Here is a 19426-nt window from a genome sequence, read left to right on the forward strand (position 1 = left end):
AATTCCGTCGTTTTTTTATTGTGAGCAACCCTTATCACTTAGGGGTATGAAATATAGATGTTGTTCTATTCTCAGACCTACCCAATATGTGTACAAAATTTCATAAAAATCGCTCAAGCCGTTTCGGAGGAGTACGGTACTTAACATCGTGACACGGGAATTTTATATATAAGAAGATAGAAGATAATAAATTCGAGAGAGAAAACATTTAAGAAACCTTTATTTTAGAGGAAATCATAATAAAATACATGGTGTTATAAGGTTCACAGCCAAACAATATAACAGATACACAGCACGTACATGATGACAAGAGTTTTATTGAAGAAACTTTTCGCAATAACCTTTTGAACTGTCAAACGGTTAACTTCTGTAATCATGTCGAGTCCGGGTTTTTGTAATTCTATAAATGAGATATTTTCGTCATTAGATCGTGTGTTTTATAGTTATTTGTCGAATAGTTTTAAATTTATATCGTTGCAATCAAACATATAGATAAATAAAGTAGCTATAGCTAATAAAGCAGCATAAGAAATCTCTACCGTCAGCCATATGATAGGAGAAGATAGGCTCTTCTCTCTTCTAGGCTAGAAATATTAAGCATTAAAATGAAAAACTTTTATGAAAAAGCATTTCCGAAGAGTTTTTTTTTATTTCGCCATTACTATAGAGTATAGGGCAAAGGTCTCCCTTAGAAGCTTTTCACTCTGTCTAATATACTTTTTCCCTCCATTGTTTTTGGTATGCATCCAGTTCGTCACGCCATCTCATTCGAAGCCGTACTCGTTGCCGCTTTAAAATGGATGGAATCAAAAAGAGTTATTATTTTAATAAAAACAGTAATATTTTATATTAATAATATTAACCTCTTACAGCCTAGAAAGGAACCTCAATATATGACTGACCCAATCTATATAGCTACAGGCAAAGGATGTTTCAAAAGTTATAGTTGTTAACATAATAATGAGTATCGAAATTTATTACGCACTAAACTTGTTTTCTATCAATTCCTCACGATTCACACAACAATAATATTTGGTCCCATTATTACGTTCACTTATTTAGTAGAACAAGAGGTATTGTGACTATATTGTTTGTATTGCAATTGCAGCCTCGTTTTTCTATTATTTGTCAACCCTACGGTACAAGATCTATTCATTAGCATAATTATTATTTATTAATCAGATATAAGCTCTACATCAATCACTTCAATCATCTCCTTCATAAGGTTAGGACGAAGATCTAGGTAAAGAGTCAAAATGGCCAAAATCAAAACCCTATTTTTTCTGTTCGCTATTCTGGTAAGCAAACGCAAGTATTATATAGTTTCGTCGGAGGAGGATCCACTAGGAGGCAGTAGAATAGCGTGTATAACGTTCATTTTAATTCAACCGTTGGTTTACTTATCCAAAAATTATAGGAAAATATCTTGTTTACCAGGTTTCATCTACAATAATCTTGGCACAAGAACAAAGTGAATCAAGTGAATCTTCAAATGATTCTGAAGCATCGTCTGCCACTCCGGAGGATCAGCCTGAAAGCAAAGAAGTAGGTCCGGTGGGTCCAGAACCCAAAAGCCCACAATTAAATTACTTTTTTGGTAGCCTTTCTCGTCCAAAAAGGTCAGCGCAAAGAGAGAATCGTAGGCGGAATAGGGTCAACAGAGCCAACGGAAATAATAACAATGGTGGGAATAACAGAAGGAACAGGAACTACAGACGTAATAATGGGAACATTCGGCGCAACAACCGAGGCAACAATAGGGGCAACAGTAGGAACATGAACAGGGGCAATAACAGACGTAATAACAGAGGAAACAACAGGGGCAACAACAGGGGTAATAACGGAGGCAACAGCAGAGGTAACAACAGGGGCGAAAATAACAGGGGCAATAACCGTAATAATTTCAGATGCAATTACAGGAGACAGGTAAGAAAATTCATTCTCATTCATTTTTCATTTCTTCCGTACTTTTTTCCAAAGTTTGTTAATAATGCTACTCGTAGCTAGGGTGTATTAGGCTATATAAAGTTAGGTCATGTTGAATCAGAAGATTCACTTTACATGAAATCCGGAAATGTTGAACAATAAAAATCATGCGGTTTCCTTTCCTTTTTATATTGAATGTAAACGCTTTTTGGTGGGCAAAAAGATCAATTTTGAAAAAAATTAAGAAAATAGTAATAGGTGTAGGTATCAGTACTAGGTATCGTTATCTGTTGAAGTCCTGCCACTTGCTCAACGAGTTTTATTTTTTTGAATGTTATGTTTGAAATGATCGTTTTCTTTTTAGGGTAATTCTATGTGCACATCGTGCACTTCAGTCCGCCGTTGCAATCGTAACAACTTAGGTAGGGATATTAATTGCAGCGGTCGCACTCCATACTGCAGGAATGGCCGGTGTTCCAAGAGAAAAGGAGCACTTTGTGGCAATACTTCTACAACAAGTGATGATTCTGACGAAGATTCTACTTCTTCTGGTGGAGGTTCTGGATCTTCATCCGGCTCGTCGGGTACGACAAAATCGAATCGATCGTCCACCTCGTCAGGATCATCAGACTCGTCCGATTCTAGCTCTTCCAGCTCTTCAGGATCATCAAGTTCATCATCCTCTTCTAGTACTACAACTGCATCAGATAACGACAATTCATCCACCAAGAAGGGCTCAAATTCGGACACCACTAGTACTAAAGGCTCGGATTCGGACACAACTAGTACCAAAGGCTCAGACACTACTAGCACTAGTACCACAAGCTCAAGCACAACTACTACGACTAGCACGACTGAATCATCTAGTGACTCTGACTCAAATAGTGACTCTGACTCATCTAGCTCTTCAAGCACTAGTTCATCTACTTCATCTGACTCAACTAGCACGTCAGGCTCTACCAGTACTACTAGTACATCGGGCTCAACTAGTACGTCAGACTCAACCAGTACCACAAGTACATCTGACTCTACCAGCACGTCAGATTCAACAAGCACTACAAGTACTTCAGACTCTACTAGTACGTCTGACTCAACGAGCACTACAAGCACATCTGACTCTACTAGCACGTCAGACTCAACCAGTACCACTAGTACATCTGATTCAACTAGCACTTCAGACTCAACCAGTACTAAAAGTACATCGGACTCAACTAGTACGTCAGACTCATCAAGTACAACCAGTACAACGGACTCTACTTGTACGTCAGACTCAACCAGTACCACCAGTACATCTGATTCAACTAGCACTTCAGACTCAACCAGCACTACAAGTACATCGGACTCAACCAGTACATCAGACTCAACTAGTACAACCAGTACAACGGACTCTACTAGTACGTCAGACTCAACCAGTACCACCAGTACATCTGATTCAACTAGCACCTCAGACTCGACCAGCACTACAAGTACATCGGACTCAACTAGTACATCAGACTCAACAAGTACAACCAGTACAACGGACTCTACTAGTACGTCAGACTCAACTAGTACCACTAGTACATCCGACTCCACGAGTACCTCAACTTCAACTTCCACTACTAGTAGTGATGATGAGGAAGATGATAGCTCGTAAAACACCAAACCTTAAAATAGAGGGAATCAATGTAAGTGTAATAATTAAACATTGGTAAAATTATCTAAATTCTTTTTTTAAGAAGTGATCATATGATCATATATACAAAACCTATCCATCAACTTGGTTGTATAAGATCTCGGTTTGTAAACTTTTAAATTCTACGTCTTAAAAAAACATATAAAAAAGACTGCATTTTAATTCTCACAATGATTCTGAAATAACCCAAAATGATTTTATGGATAGGATATTTAATTGTATATTGACAGCACAGTTCAATACCCTAATCCCAGTAAATTGTCACAACGTGTAAAGCCATATGTTATCATAATTGTCCAGTCAATACTAGAGGACAAACATAGTATAAAAAAGAAAAAAAATACAATACAATGCTTTTCTTCTATCTCATCTCACCTGTGATTTATTAAAATTTTCATTTCCTTTTCAGCGTCACGAGTCCATACCAACCGCATGTCAAATGGATATTAGAAGAACTATGTTTTATCTATTTTATTTTCCCGTATTTATGACCTTTCCCCGAATAAAGTACTGCGCATAATTATTTGGCTGTTTTATATTCCCATTATAACTAACTAATAGAAATGGAATAACGACTAGACGATGAAGTTTGTTACCTAATTAATCTAAGGTTTCTGTTGGGGTTCACAAAGCCTACCACGGATTTAAGTTTTATTTTTTTATGTAGCCTGCTTTTGATCCCACTGCTGGGCAGAGGTGTGGCTGTGGTGTGGAAGAGAGACGCCGATCTAACCCGTTTATTGCGCTGTAACTCTTCCGCATATGTAATAATATTACTTTCAGAATTGGCAATATAGTGGGCCCCGTAGTATTGTTAAGTAAAACAGACCTTAACCTATTCACGAAAGTTCTCTATCGATTTTAATTAAATGTGCACGGCAAAAGGAAAGAGGTACACCAATCTTACCACCCAATCCTAAACAAATAAGTCCTAGAGAATATACATGAGAAAACATTACTAACTAAAAAAATAGGTCAAGTGGCACTTAGCCTTCGGGAGGGAAAGGCTAAAGAAAAATATTGTTTAAATAGATAATCGGTACCCGTCTCACTTATTACTCTACAAGCGTTGCTGAACTTGTTTCTCTTTTTATGCGTATATAATATTTGTAGGATGACAAGCATAAAGTGTTATTCAATTAAGTACAGTATAGAATTTTGGGCTCTACCTTCCTAATTTCGACAAAAGTTAGGCTATAAATAGGATCATAATCTAAATTACTACTACAATACTTAGTCTGGCCTTTTCACAACTATGTTGGGTCCGGCTTCCGGACTAACTGGATGCCAATGAGTACCATTGTTTTACAAGGAGCGACTGCCATTTGACCGGCTCAACCTAGTTGTTAAACGTGTCAGATTATCTGGCTTTTTACTACCCGTGAGGAGTGTGAGGACCTTCAAATATGTATATTTAACAGCAAGGACAAATGTCTTACTCGGTATTACACAAATTTTTACCCATGCAGGGACCTATGATCGACCAACTTGTGCAGTTGTAGCTTAGCCACAAGCTCCTCTTACTACTACAAAAAATGTTCAAAAACGGTTGTTGTACGAAGTAGCTAATTACTTACCAGACTCTTTTATAATAAATACTAGCTGACCCAGCAAACGTTGTTTTGTCGAATATTTTTTTTTTCTAGTTGTATGTATTTTTAACGCCACATTATAAAAAAATAATACCAGAAAAAACCGTCAAAAACAAAAAAAAATGTGTGAGCAACCCTTATTACTCTGGGTTGTGAAAAATAGATGTTAGCCGATTCTCAGAGCTACTGAATACGCATATAAAATTTGGCAAAAATCGGTTAAGTCGTTTCGGAGGAGTACGGTAACTAACATCGTGACACGGGAATTTTATATATTAGAAGAATATCTTCTTAGTTTGAGTGATAAAGACGGACTTAACTGTAAGTCATAGCATGCATAGAGGGTGCGAATAACACGATTTTATTTACAGTATACATATTAATATATGTAAACCGAGTATCGGTCAAAATACTTATCGTAGAGTATATTTCGATGTGAGACAATAAATAACCGAATAGGCGTACAAAGAAGAAATAATCGGTTGGGTGAAAATACACTCTCAAAATTATGAGTTATCCGCCAGCAAGATTATAACCGTTGCTGAATTTCAAACTTTCTTTTAGTATTTGATGCTAGAGAGGTAACAAAGATACATACCAAAAAAATCATCAGTTAGTTCATGAGATACAACCTAAGAAGGCGACCGGGCGAAGGCGACAGACGGACAAACAAATTATGGTACCGCAAAGATAGGTTCTGCTATTTAATCCGTAGTAGGTGGTAATCCTTTCATCCTTTCTTATCTATACTCTATACTAATATATAAAGCTGAAGAGTTTGTTTGTTTGTTTGAACGCGCTAATCTCAGAAACTACTGGTTCAAATTAAAAAATTCTTTGTGCGTTAAATAGACCATTCATCGAGGAACATTTTAGGCTATAAACCATCACGCTGCGTCTAATAGGAGTGAAGATACAATGGAAACTGAGAAAAAACGGGGCAGACATAAATCATAACTTATATCTTCTAACCACGGGGACGAAGTCGCGGGCAACAGCTAGTCACTTATATAGTAGATAAAGTAGAGACCAGTTCTCCAAATTTCATCTTTCTATTACTATTTACTATTTCTATTACTTTCTTAGACGTCTTCGCATCTTTTATTAACATTCCATGGCTTGAGATTGTTAAATCGGTCATAAAATAGAGTATAAGTACATAATTATACTTAATTTAAAAAAACGTGTTGAATAAAATTAAAGATGCGTAGACATGACTCAAATGCTATTAAAAAATCGGTTGTCTGTTAAGCCATTTATGATGATTCCGTCATAAGAAAAAAATATCTACATTCCCTTAAATGGTTGTATTTTTATTTATTCCTTTAACACAAAATGCCCATTTTATAGGCAGAGTTTGTTTCAAATATATGGAAATCAACCACGTAGTCACTTGTTTTCCATCAATACGCACTATTTACCTAACAATGATATTTGATTCTATTCTTTGTCAACTTATTTAATAGAACGGAATTGGCACAATACCTCTTATTCTGATCATTCTGTTTATACTAAAGGGCTTTCATATTTCTGTATAGCCTTGTTTTTCTATTCATTCATTCAGTTTCCAGAAGGCAGTGTTCTTACATTGTTTGTTTTTGGCTGATATATAGATTGACGATAGACGTCAGGGCTGCCCCAAAGGTTGTTCTTAAACAGATTTTCAAAAGACTCGTGGAGTCTGCAAAATAAGATTGATTTTACAATATAGCCTATGCCAAAATAGAAATAATATACCTACATAAGATAAATATATTATTTACTCAGTAGACACAGTAATTATTTTAGGACAAAAATTGACAATAGGATTAATTGGAAATGTCATACTTAAGAACTCTATTTAAGAATAAGTAGCACGTCTTCCGTGTTATATGAACTACCGTCAACGGTAAGTAGGGACGCGTTATTGACGGCATACTACGGACTTATTTCATCGACGCTTAGATACGGTTTAATATTTTTAGGTAACTCTACAAACACAGAAATGGTATTTAAAATGCAGGCTATGTTTAAAATTAAAATGACTTATAGCTGACAACTATTGCTCAAGAACCTTCCATCCCTCTACATTGTAGGGGTAGTTTTATTGAAAGAAAAAATACGTATTGATTTCCGAAAATGAAAAAAACTGTTGTACACTTTAGATTTGGGAATGCATTATGTTTAAGATGTACGAGTAGGTATAACATACTTGACGACCCTACCGACAAGAATCTACATATTAACATATTATTGTCATGCTAATATGTTGACTAATATATTATATTAAGCATATATAAGGTCTACTATCAATCAGTTATACCATCTCCTCCTATACTATTATCTCATCAGTAAGGCGAAGATCTGTGTAAAGAGTCGAAATGGCCAAAATCAAAACCCTATTCTTTCTGTTCGCCATCCTGGTAAGCAAAATCAACTAATATATACTTTTTTTCAATTTTACATACATATTCGTTCACTCCAAACTGGCCGGATAACCAGTATAAAAAAATAATCGTAAAACAAATCAAAATTAACGAATGAAGAAACTAACCAATCACACACAAACAAAAATAAACAAAAAAATTGTCTCACAGGTTTCATCTACAATTATTTTGGCTCAAGAACAAAGTGATTCAACTGAATCCTCAAACGATTCTGAAGCAACTTCTGCCGCTTCCAATGATCAGCCTGAAAGCAAAGAAGTAGGCCCTGCGGGTCCTGTACCCAAAGGCCCGCAGTTAACTGACATTTTTGGAGGGCTTTCTCGTCCTAAAAGGTCTGCACAAAGACAAAATCGCAGGCGTAACAACGGTAATAATAACAATGGCGGAAATAACAGACGTAGTAGACTGAACGGTCGTAATAATGGGAATAATAGACGCGGTAGCAGGGGTAACAGTGGAGGCAACAACAGGCGCGTCAACAGAGGCAGCAACAGGCGTGCCAACAGAGGCAACAATAGGGGCAATAACAGAGGCAATAACAGGGGCAATAACAGAGGCAATAACAGAGGCAATAACAGAGGCAATAACAGAGGCAATAACAGGGGCGTCAACAGGGGCAATAACAGGGGCAATAACAGGGGTAATAACAGGCGCAACAACAGGAGTAACAACAGAGGCAACAACAGAGGTAACAACAGAGGAAACAATAATGGGGGCAACAATGGCGAGGGCAATAACAACGGGGACAACAACGGTAATACAGTCAGATGTAACTTCAGAAAGCAGGTGAGAAAATTCATTTAAATCTACTTTTTCGAACTTTTTCCAGGTTAATTAATCAAAGTATCTGTAAAATTCCTGCCATTTGCTCTTTGTGTTCTAATTTTACGAGTTCAAAATGTTCGTTTTCTTTTTCTAGGGTCGTTCTATGTGCACATCGTGCACCTCAGCCCGCCGTTGCAATCGCAACAACGTTGGCAGGGATATCGATTGCAGCGGAGATACTCCATACTGCAGGAATGGCCGGTGTTCCAGAACAAAAGGGGCTCTTTGTAGCTCCACTGATGATTCTAATGAAGGTTCTACTTCATCTGGTGGAGGTTCCGGATCGTCATCCAGTTCGTCGGGTACGACCAAGTCGAATGATGATGAGTCAGGATCATCTACCTCGTCAGGATCATCAGGCTCATCAAGTTCATCAGACTCCTCGGACTCATCGGATTCTGATTCTGACTCTTCCGGCTCTTCAGGATCGTCTAGTTCGTCATCCTCGTCTAGTACTACAACTTCATCAGGCGACGATGATTCAGACACCACCAGTACTAAAGACTCAGACACAACTAGCACTAGCACAACAAGCTCAGGCACGACTACTACGACGAGCACGACTGAGTCATCTAGTGACTCTGACTCAGATAGTGACTCTGACTCATCTAGCTCTTCTAGCACCAGTTCTTCTACTTCATCTGACTCTACCAGCACGTCAGGCTCCACCAGTACTACTAGTACATCAGGTTCAACAAGCACTACCAGCACTTCAGACTCTACTAGTACGTCTGGCTCAACTAGTACAACTAGTACATCTGACTCTACTAGCACCTCAGACTCGACCAGTACCACTAGTACATCCGATTCTACCAGCACGTCTGACTCAACGAGCACTACAAGTACTTCAGACTCTACTAGTACGTCTGACTCAACCAGTACTACTAGTACATCTGACTCGACCAGTACGTCAGATTCAACTAGTACTACTAGCACATCTGATTCAACTAGCACCTCAGACTCGACCAGTACTACAAGTACATCGGACTCAACCAGTACGTCAGACTCAACCAGTACAAGCACTACAACGGACTCGACCAGTACGTCAGACTCAACCAGTACAAGCACTACAACAGACTCGACCAGTACGTCAGACTCAACCAGTACAAGCACTACAACGGACTCAACTAGTACGTCAGATTCAACCAGTACTACAAGTACATCGGACTCAACCAGTACGTCAGACTCAACCAGTACAAGCACTACAACGGACTCGACTAGTACGTCAGATTCAACCAGTACTACTAGTACATCGGACTCAACCAGTACGTCAGACTCAACCAGTACAAGCACTACAACGGACTCGACTAGTACGAGTACATCTAGTACATCTGATTCTACCAGTACCTCAACCTCAACTTCCACTTCAACTTCGACTTCGACTACCAGTAGCTCGTAAAATACCATACTATGAGAGGAAGACGAACGACGTAAGTGAAATTATAATTGTACAATAATAGCAAATATATAAATAGAAAGGTTCAACACTATCTTTGGTGTAATTCCTTCGCTTCATCATCAATTTTGTTAAAAGCTATTCAGCTTTAAACAAAATTATTATAGTACTTACTAAATTATTTAAATCAATAAACTAAACCTTTGCAACCCGTCGTCAATAATCTACAAATGATTTTTCGGATAAGCTATTTAATTTTACTGCGCTCATATAGAATAAATTCAAAGCGATGTTAAATTTTTGTTTTAATCACGATAAAACTTTAATCAATATACAAATCTCATTGTGGAATCAGTTAACACACTAGTATAAGACTAATATGGCTTAAAATAATAATGGTGTGGTGTTTTGTTTCACACCAAGCATAAGTCTTAACTAAATGTTCCTTTTGTTTTCAGCGTTACGAGCCTTTACCAACCGCAAGTCTGACGGACATGAAAATAACTATTATATATATACTGTATTTTCCCATATTTATGACCTTTTCCCAAATAAAGTAATCGCATAATTACTTGGTGTGTTATTTTATGATTTCCATCATCATCTTTCCTACCATGTGTAGCTTGTGTTAAATTGCATAGTCAAGATATAAAAATGATAAAAAGAAGGCCTCATTTACAGGGAAGAAATTGAGGCCATAATCCCAGGGTACTAATAAATAAGGTACAGTACGAATGTGTAAGGTACTTAAAATTATCAAAATAAAACAACAATTTGGCACGGGTTTCTTTATTTACAGTAACACAATACTAAATTCAATGAGTTTAAATATTCGTTTTCAAAATACTTTGATTGTTTATAAATATCATAAAAAGTTAAGAGATAAATACTACCCACTACAAATATTATACTATTAATTTAAATATTATTATCAGCTGGTGGTCATATTAGATATTTATTGTCGATTTTTCGAACATATTTTTCTCATCAGTAAATAGTTCTAATTTAAGTTTTATATAATCAAAACTTTGATCCTTCATTTTAAAGCTAAAGCTTCATAATAAACATCGACGAAATTTCGAAAATATAATTTTATTTGTCAAACACAGCTCATTAATATATTCTAGTCTATAGAATGATAGGATAAAGATACCTTTAAATATGACTCTATTTTTCCAATATAATGGACTCTTCCAATAGACACATTCATTTTTCTCTTCATTCGGTAATGTCTGTCCCTTTAACAATATAGAATATTATCTGTATTTTGATATAGCCATCGGCATAAAGTATTATAACTAGTTCATTAAATATATTTGCGATTGACATCTTAAATTAATCTACCGTTAAGATATAAGCACGATTTCTGTATTTAGCTGGCCAAAGTCGTATTTTGTAAAAATGGGATCACTTAATATTAAATTCTTAACTTTAATTTAAACTAATAAAGAGAGTAATCACAACATTTAACATATATGAATTACAAATAGGTATATTTTATTATCATATTTTTCAAAATTATTGTCTAATTATAATCGTAAAATCCATGTTCCCTACGTCTTGACAACGATCAGAAAAAATAAGTCAAAGTCACCTTCTTCACCCAATTTTAATAAATTATTTTAAGGTTCTTTGCGTTTTTCTGAGGCGTTCTTTTTTTTTAATATTATTTGAATTGAGTGAAGACTGGATGAAAGGAGAGCCCAGTATACTTGTATGCACCTCATTGTTCATTCGCTAGGGTAGCCGGAGCTGTATAGCGTGGCTTCGCCTAGCGGACACTGGCACAGCTACTGATTCTTACGGCGACTTGGCAGACTGCTGTTGCGGTAGCCTTTCCGCAGCAAAATGTTGTCGACGGCCGGGAGCAGCAAGTACCTTTTGCCAGAGGTATGGTATGGGACTTTTAGGGATCGAAAATAGTAAAATTTGGGCGTTTCTTTGGAGTAGGATTGCCAGCGATTTTTGGCAAACATTTCTGCATAGTTGGTGGATGTGAGGGGTGGTGAAGGCAAAGGGTTGGATGTCGGGAGGTCGTTGTTTAGCGGTCGGTGGAGGAGCCGACCGGTCGGGTGCGAGTGAGCAGGTACTGGCGGCGGCGGTATGTCGGCGTCGTCTGTATTGCCTGCTGGCTCAGCTTCGGGACTAGAGAGATATTCCCTGTCGAAACCAAAATATACTCGTAAATACAGAAAACCAAAGAATAGACACAAGGAACAAAAACACAGTATGATAAAAACTTTTTAGTTTGATATAAAAATAAAATAAGTAAAAATAGATGCAGGTTTTTTCACGATTTTTCCCTGTTTATTCTGAACAGAACTAACAACATAGCTTCCCGTTAAACCTAAGTAACAAGTTACAGTTTTTCCTTTCCGTAAGTAGGATTTCCGGTGAACAATCAACGCCCGGCAAAGCCAGTCTCTGAAGACATTTCGCAGAAACACAAAACATGTATAGATTTCTATAAATAGTTACTCAATTTATCACTCACCTAATTCCGAAATTCTCGTCAGGGGAATGCTTCCTGTAAACATAAATCACATTGAAATCATGTGCATAGGTATATCTCTTAAAAATAATTCAACATCAAACATTTATCTAACATACATTTACTAGTTGTACCCTAATCCATCTGTATCCATGCCTGTAGGTTAACTCTAAACATTTATTTTTCATGCGACGTCCATTTATCTCTAAACATCGAGCGCTGCGACCTACTCTGAAGCGTTGTTCTACAGTACAGACCTCACAATTAATTGGCTGTCGCACTAAACATCAATGTACATCAAGTTACTAACATATATCATGCCGCTATGTTCTTATTCTACACGGTTTCCTAATACATCAAAGCACATAACGTTCTCTTCTCTACGAACACACATAGAAGACTACATATTCATATGTTACGAGACCTGTATAATTCCTGGCTAGGCAAAATCAATCTGGCTCTTCCTGATCTACTGTACCGACCCCCTGAGTACCTAAAGGACGGTAATAAACCTAACCGAGCAAGCGAGCCAATATGACGCTTTTCGAAATTATCTCGAATGACGTCATGATCTGAAACAATTACATACACACAAAGCGTTACCTCACACCCTAAACGAGTATATTCACTTGTTTGGGTTAAGTATGAAATTTAAATCAGGTGAAGAAAATTTGATACATTAAAAAAAAAGATTTTGTTAATCTACTCACCTACGGAGCGTTTTTCTCCAGCCTCAATATCGTTTTGATCGATCATTTCGTCCTCATCCACGTTATCAGGGAGTGACAGCACATATCTCTTGGTTCTAGAAGTCGGTTCGAAGTAGTTAGGTCGGTACAGCCCGTGCACTGGGCTACCAGCGAAGCTCCTCTTGAAATAGTTGTCATTCAAATCTTTCTGATTGTAATAGTCGTAGTACGGTTCATACTGACTGCGCTTATACACTTGAGACATAGACGGGAACATATCGGGATTAATTGATTGTTGGTAATCGTACATTTCATTGATATCAAATGGATGATCAATTTCAGACACCGGTGCGATAGGGTTCTGGTAAAATGGGAAGTAGTACTCATCCTCGTTGGCATCTTCTTTCTTGTGAATCAAGCCGTTCCTCGCCAAAGCTGCGATGTTGCGTTTGTCATTTGAGGGGTTGTACTGCCCTCTGCCCACGCGGTAGCCATCCCGAGCGAGAGCTTGGATGTTCCTTTTCATGGCTGCGTAGCTGCGGAGACGGGCAATGGACGCCACATTCCTCTTTTCCTGTGTCTCATCTTGATTCTGATCTTGTTTTTCGGCTTCAACGTAAGGCGAGCGATATGTTGGCAATAAGCCATTTTTGGCAAGTGTGGAAATGCCTCGTTTATACGCTTTAGATGCAGTGTTTCTCAAGTACCCATCTCTGGCTAAAGCTGCTATATTCCTTCTAGGAAATGAAGGCCATTGACTTATGGGTTCAGCAGGCAAACCCACCACCTAAACAACAATATTATGATTCAACGACTGAAAATGTATATCTATATCATGTCTAAAAATAAATTAGCATGTTACTTTAATTACCTGCTCAATGTACGAGGAGAAAGCCACTACTAAGGCAGCGACAAGCAAAAGGCAGCCGCGATGCCTCCCAATGCTTGCCCGTGCGTCGCTCATCTAAGACAATTCAGATAAAGGAACTAATTAGAGGAGACCTCTCCATCACAGCACTTCAAAGTCCGAGAAACAATAGACTTGAACTACAACTAGATAAGTAAGACATTTATCTATTTGCCTAATGGATTTATGTCATTGGATGAGTTATGAAATCGTTTAACTTTGTCAGGAGTTTAATAAAAGCTCTTTAGGAGACAGAACTCGGATAATAGTCTGCCACCGGAATGGATATCAAGTTGGCAGATTCAATTATACGGAAGTGTGTTGCTGCAGAGCACCTGAGGCACGCTCGCGGTAATGGAGTTATTCTATTTTTGCCATGCAGGTACTATTGGGAAAAAACGAAACACAAAAACAGCTTAAGACGAATTATGTAACCCCTAATGACTCATCTATAGTATTTTTGATAAAAACAAAGACGTAAAATTAAAAAATACAAATTTTGGAGGCATTATTTTTGGTTTTATAAAATCAATAGACAATCAAAAGTAATAGACATCACGGTTGGTAATAGGTATGAAAGAAAATACTATAACGTCAACTGGGTAAAGCTTAGTTACTGGTAAGTGACGTCACATACTGAGTCTGTCATCTTCATTTCGTGTTCCAGCTAAAAAATAAAAAATGTGCTATATTTTTGAAGAACTGTCTGACTAATTCGAGTTTATTTGTCAAACAACCCGTTACCGTAACAAAATAAAAGAAGTCTGTTAGGCAAAATGGTGACATTATGGAAGGTTTAATTGCATAACAAATTTTTAAGGTTGTAGTAAATAGTGCATCATATCGATAAGCAAGTATATTTTTGTCAAATTGTTTTTTCGTTTGTCAAATGCCAAAATATTCTACTAACTTTTTTGCTACTTCAACAATTAACCTCCGACTCGAAAATGACGGGTGTCATAAGTTTTAATTGTATATGGGTGTGATTCAGATTTTGTTTTGTTTTTGAATTTGAATCGTTGATTAGTCGGAAGAGATATATGCCTCCACAAAACGGCAGCGATTTTCACAGCTCTCTTAATATGGGTATAGTCCATTTAAAAGTTTAAAATCAGACTTGTTATATAGTCATACCAATGTGCGATGGTATTTAATAAGATCCTTAAAATCAAATTGTTGAGTGACGAGCATTAGGGAAAATTGGACATCTTGAAAAGTGGGATAAACTTTTTGCGTGATAATAAATAATTTATCAAACTAAAATTCTAAATACAAAAGCTTTAGGGCAATTTTTTTATTTTTTGGACATTTTCCGAAGTTGTTATGATAAAGGAGTAAGTGTTAAAATGTAATCGAGTATTGAGTTGTAGTATACATTCTTGCTTTGGATCTTTGACGATTACTCTTGGATCTAATAATCCAAGTTTTTAAACGTCCTAAAAATAAGAAAATAACCCTATGGGGCTGAGAGAGGGGCAAATCAAAACGTGGGTTTGTATAATAAGGATGTATTTACATGACGTGTATAAACCAAAGTCACTTTTTTAAATTTTATAAAAATCGGTCCAGTTAAATTGCTTTGTCATCGGTTTTGGAGCTACCCTGAATTTCAGCCTTCTAGCTTATCGGGAAGTGCCTCAAATTGTGTTTGAAAAATCCAACCGGAAGGACAAACAAACAGAAAAGTGAGTGTATATAAACGTGGGAAATGACGCCAATTACTGCGATAACCGAAATAAATATATGCAAGCTAGGCCACGGTTAACTATTGAGAAGGATAAGTTATTATAAAAGTAATAAACTAACTCTTTTAGCATACACCTAAATTGTAAGAACCTGATCTTATTGTTTAGCTCCGCTGTCTAACAGTCTAAGCTTCCGTCGGTTAACAAGCTGTATATAGTATGTACCTATGAACGTGATAACTATACAGTTGATGTATTTTAAATTCTTGTTGCTACAACAACAATTAATAAAAGTAACAATCACGGTTAAGCAACGGCTGATTCGTTTATGTAAATTTGTAGATGACCAATTTTCTAACATTTTTATGTTTCCTAACTTCATACGTATGAGAACCTTGGTATCGAAAGTCCGACTCCCAGTTAACCGATTTTCTAAACATAATTGTTTAGCATAAACCGTATAATGACACTGGACACACGCTCAACAATCATTCTTCTAAAAGCACTAAAAAAATTGATACCTCTATCATACATAATATGTTAACAGATCATTGTTTTAAGATACCAAAACGGAGTGTCCTTTTCTCATACAATATTTGTTTACCAAAAGCTTAGCACCGAGTGATATTCGAGACCGAGAGCTTACCGTCGCCGACACAAGGTCTTTGATAGTCCTCGGATCAGTGAACAGAAGGAGTGAAGGGGTTTCCACGTGATTTTCCTTTCCATTTATAAAGTGTTTGTGGAAACGTTACATGGCATATATTTTAGAAAAATATTGGTTTACAGAAGCTTATCAAGGATTTTATAGAGGGCAGAATACTTTTTCGTGTTTTAGGGAGATTCTTAAGAATAAAAAAGTACTTATACTTTTTATAGTGATAATAGTAATACATTTCGTCAAAGTAAAATACCAAACAAATATGTTTGAGATCAAGGGCTGTCAGTTGTTTTTTAAGTACATAAATAGACCTTTTTTTTGGTTTCGTATAATTAAATGTCCTAAATGTCACAGTATTATATCATTATGAATTCGCTCTACTAAGTAATGGTTAATTTAACTAAGTAACCAAGGGAAAATTAGTAGTAGGTATAGATAAAAAACAAATATCTTAGAGTACGAATTAACTGCTGTAAACTAAGAAATATTCAATAAAAACCGGTCAAGTGCAAGTTGGATTTGCGACACAGGGTACCGAACAAAAAAGCAACGAAAAAAAAATTTTAATTTGTTGCGTTATAAATTAATTTATGTTTAGTTTAATAAAATGATAAATGTTTAATAGCGGCAACAGATGAATATCATCAGTGAATATTTTAACTTTCTAGCTATACATAAATGTCCAAAATATTGAAACTATCTATTTATATTCTCTAGTATTACGTGGTTAAATTACAATTGAATATTTATCAAACATCTCCTCTTATTAAGTCGTAATAGAGGTTTTGTTTCTTTAATACTTAAAGGCACACGTAACAAAACAAAAGATAAGTAAATTAATTACTATTAACTCTAAACAGCATCAAAGTGACTATTTTTTGCACCTTTAGGTATGGAAAGTTGGAGACCGATTTCAGGTTTGCTAAAACATGAACTGAACTTTTTAGTTCCTCATTATATTTTAAATCTTTCGTGGTATATAAGTAAAATTAAATCATTACTTCCACACAATATTTTAGGACGTGCTAGTCATTCGTAAAGTTATGGGCACTATTAAAAATATAATAAACCGCATTAGGAGTCGTTTTATACGATAAATTTCACAAGTTAATTTAAGCACAACTTCTTTACGGTCACGAATGGAAGAGCTTTAAAACATGATCGAAAAACAATAAATTTTATATATATAGAGTATCAAATGAATACGACGTTAACACGATATATTTTATACATTATTTTTAATTATTACGAATTAAAATTATAGTATTTAAAAATATGTATCTAGAAGTCTTCAAACTAAGCACGCGAACCTTTCAATAATAAACAAATTAACATGTTTCTCAAATCTCAAAAATAAATTTCTTAAATTGTGTTTAATTTTCATGAAATAAAACTTAAAAAGTCTGCTTCAAACTTTGTGAAAAACTTTATACTTTTAAACTGACCCCTAATTAAATACCAGTCAAAGGAGGGATTACGAAGTGATTCTTATTTGTTAATACTTACTTTGGCCGACTTGTTCCCCAGCCACTGTTCACTTTAAAACTTCAAAGCTAACTGTGCACTGTTTAATTCGTTTTGATGTTCTGGCGGGAATGCGAGTTGCTCGCCAATTACTGAGCTTTTATAGAGATGTACATGTCAAATGCGCATGCGCGTTACATGAGGGAGGAGTCAACCTCACAGTATACTACATGCACTTTAATTAATAAGACTTAAGGTCATAGGGCACCGATTTCATTTAAAATTTACTGAAGCGTCATTACCTACGTAAATCATTCAAGAAGTCAAAAATAGAACGGACCACACGCCCACTCAAAAACTATTACAGTTTCTTGTACTTTAAATAATCTATTTATTATCAAATAACTATTAAGCTTCTAACCCCTCCATAATTAAATACATTACCAGAATATTACAAAACATTGATAATAAACAATAGGTTAAGAGATATACATAAAAGCATTTTCTTTTCAGAAATTATTTTTATAGTTATGAATTAATAATGCAAGATAATCCCAAGAACTGTGAATAAAAGCTGAAAGTAGAACAAATTAAGAATAAATAAGGCTACGTCACGTAACATCAATTTATCTCTGGCAATAGTGAGGTCACTGCATGCGTAAAATATCAATCAGGCCTAAATAAAGGGAAAACCTGCAGATTTTCTTCTGCTGAAAGTAGAACATAGCCGTAGGTACACAAAAAGATTAAAGTTACGGATAATATAATAATAATATTCAGTTTAACATAACACACAAAAAAAATATGTTTCCTGTTTCATTTAGTTTGTGAGTTCAATTAAATCTAGTAGTGAACTAGACTGGATTGGGAAAGTGAGCGTGACGTCATCGCACCCACATCATAAATATATAGCCTAGTATACATAATTATAAAATATGGTCTAATTTAAAGGGATTTTTTTATTGGACTCTACATTAGCGACCTCACTTGAGACATTACTTGCATTAGCTAGACTTGGAGATCCTACCTAACATACCTTACTACCCAAGGCAAGGTAAATTCACGGCAACTCTACTCAACTAGGTATTTAAGAACAGTATTATTATGTTAATCGAACAGAATGGCCTTAATAACTGAATCATCAAAAGCGATACCTATTTATTTTTGGACGTAAATACATAATGTGTCTTTTTTATCTAGCTAATGCCGAGAATCCCGAACTCGCAAATTTACACAATTTACCCCTAAGTCAGCTGAATGTTTATTTATAAATATTGAAACAGTAACAATATTGTGCAACTCTTTCAATCACTTACAAACAAATTTCAAACAAAACCATATAAAGTAAAACAAAAAAAACTTTAACGAAACAGCCATTTGAGTCCACGTGCTGTTCAAACATAGGTACTTTTTAAAGGGTAAAATTATCTACAGGAAATCAAGTAAGTAGGTAATGACGAAATATCGGAATAGACCCCAGACTTCTTAGATAATCTTCTAACATATAAAATTCCCGTGTCACGATGTTAGTTACCGTACTCCTCCGAAACGGCTTATGATTTTTACCAAATTTTATATGCGTATTCAGTAGGTCTGAGAATCGACTCACATCTATTTTTCATACACCTAAGTGTTAAGGGTTGCTCACAATAAAAAAATATTTTACTTTTTGGTCAATTTTTTTTTTTTTTT

The 19426-nt window shown here is 35.9% G+C and overlaps 2 protein-coding genes across 3 annotated transcripts; one reads left to right on the forward strand and one right to left on the reverse strand.

Annotated features, from left to right (window-relative positions):
• The first annotated feature begins 1194 nt into the window (after positions 1-1194).
• LOC113500300 (serine-rich adhesin for platelets-like) lies at positions 1195-10362 on the forward strand. Its single transcript, XM_026881031.1, has 7 exons — positions 1195-1298; positions 1438-1926; positions 2291-3555; positions 4008-4032; positions 7767-8402; positions 8536-9871; positions 10296-10362. Exons 1-6 carry the CDS (start codon positions 1257-1259, stop codon positions 9838-9840), a joined length of 3762 nt encoding a protein of 1253 aa, XP_026736832.1. The 5' UTR covers positions 1195-1256; the 3' UTR covers positions 9841-9871; positions 10296-10362.
• A 47-nt stretch (positions 10363-10409) lies between these two features.
• On the reverse strand, positions 10410-19281 carry LOC113492301 (neuropeptide-like precursor 1). 2 transcript variants are annotated; one of them, XM_026869758.1, is made up of 6 exons: positions 17777-19281; positions 13889-13981; positions 13039-13804; positions 12753-12900; positions 12332-12364; positions 10410-11997 (listed from the first exon to the last, which is right to left on the reverse strand). In XM_026869758.1, exons 2-6 carry the CDS (start codon positions 13979-13981, stop codon positions 11628-11630), a joined length of 1410 nt encoding a protein of 469 aa, XP_026725559.1. In that variant the 5' UTR covers positions 17777-19281; the 3' UTR covers positions 10410-11627. The 2 variants fall into 2 exon arrangements, with proteins under 2 accessions (XP_026725559.1, XP_026725552.1); XM_026869751.1 differs by lacking the exon at positions 12753-12900 and having other exon boundaries at positions 11773-11997.
• Positions 19282-19426: the final 145 nt, after the last annotated feature.

Source organism: Trichoplusia ni, chromosome 1, assembly GCF_003590095.1.
Source record: "Trichoplusia ni isolate ovarian cell line Hi5 chromosome 1, tn1, whole genome shotgun sequence".
In the NCBI taxonomy this organism is placed as follows: domain Eukaryota; kingdom Metazoa; phylum Arthropoda; class Insecta; order Lepidoptera; family Noctuidae; genus Trichoplusia; species Trichoplusia ni.

Bases quoted from the DNA above. Each gene is read 5' to 3' on its own strand.
- LOC113500300 (XM_026881031.1), top strand. From the start codon at position 1,257: ATGGCCAAAATCAAAACCCTATTTTTTCTGTTCGCTATTCTG. The intron at 1,299-1,437 runs GTAAGCAAACGC...CTTGTTTACCAG, and splicing joins TTTTTCTGTTCGCTATTCTG to GTTTCATCTACAATAATCTT. The intron at 8,403-8,535 runs GTGAGAAAATTC...TTCTTTTTCTAG, and splicing joins GATGTAACTTCAGAAAGCAG to GGTCGTTCTATGTGCACATC.
- LOC113492301 (XM_026869758.1), bottom strand. From the start codon at position 13,981: ATGAGCGACGCACGGGCAAGCATTGGGAGGCATCGCGGCTGCCTTTTG. The intron at 13,805-13,888 runs GTAATTAAAGTA...ATTGTTGTTTAG, and splicing joins TCTCCTCGTACATTGAGCAG to GTGGTGGGTTTGCCTGCTGA. The intron at 12,901-13,038 runs GTGAGTAGATTA...TAATTGTTTCAG, and splicing joins TGGAGAAAAACGCTCCGTAG to ATCATGACGTCATTCGAGAT.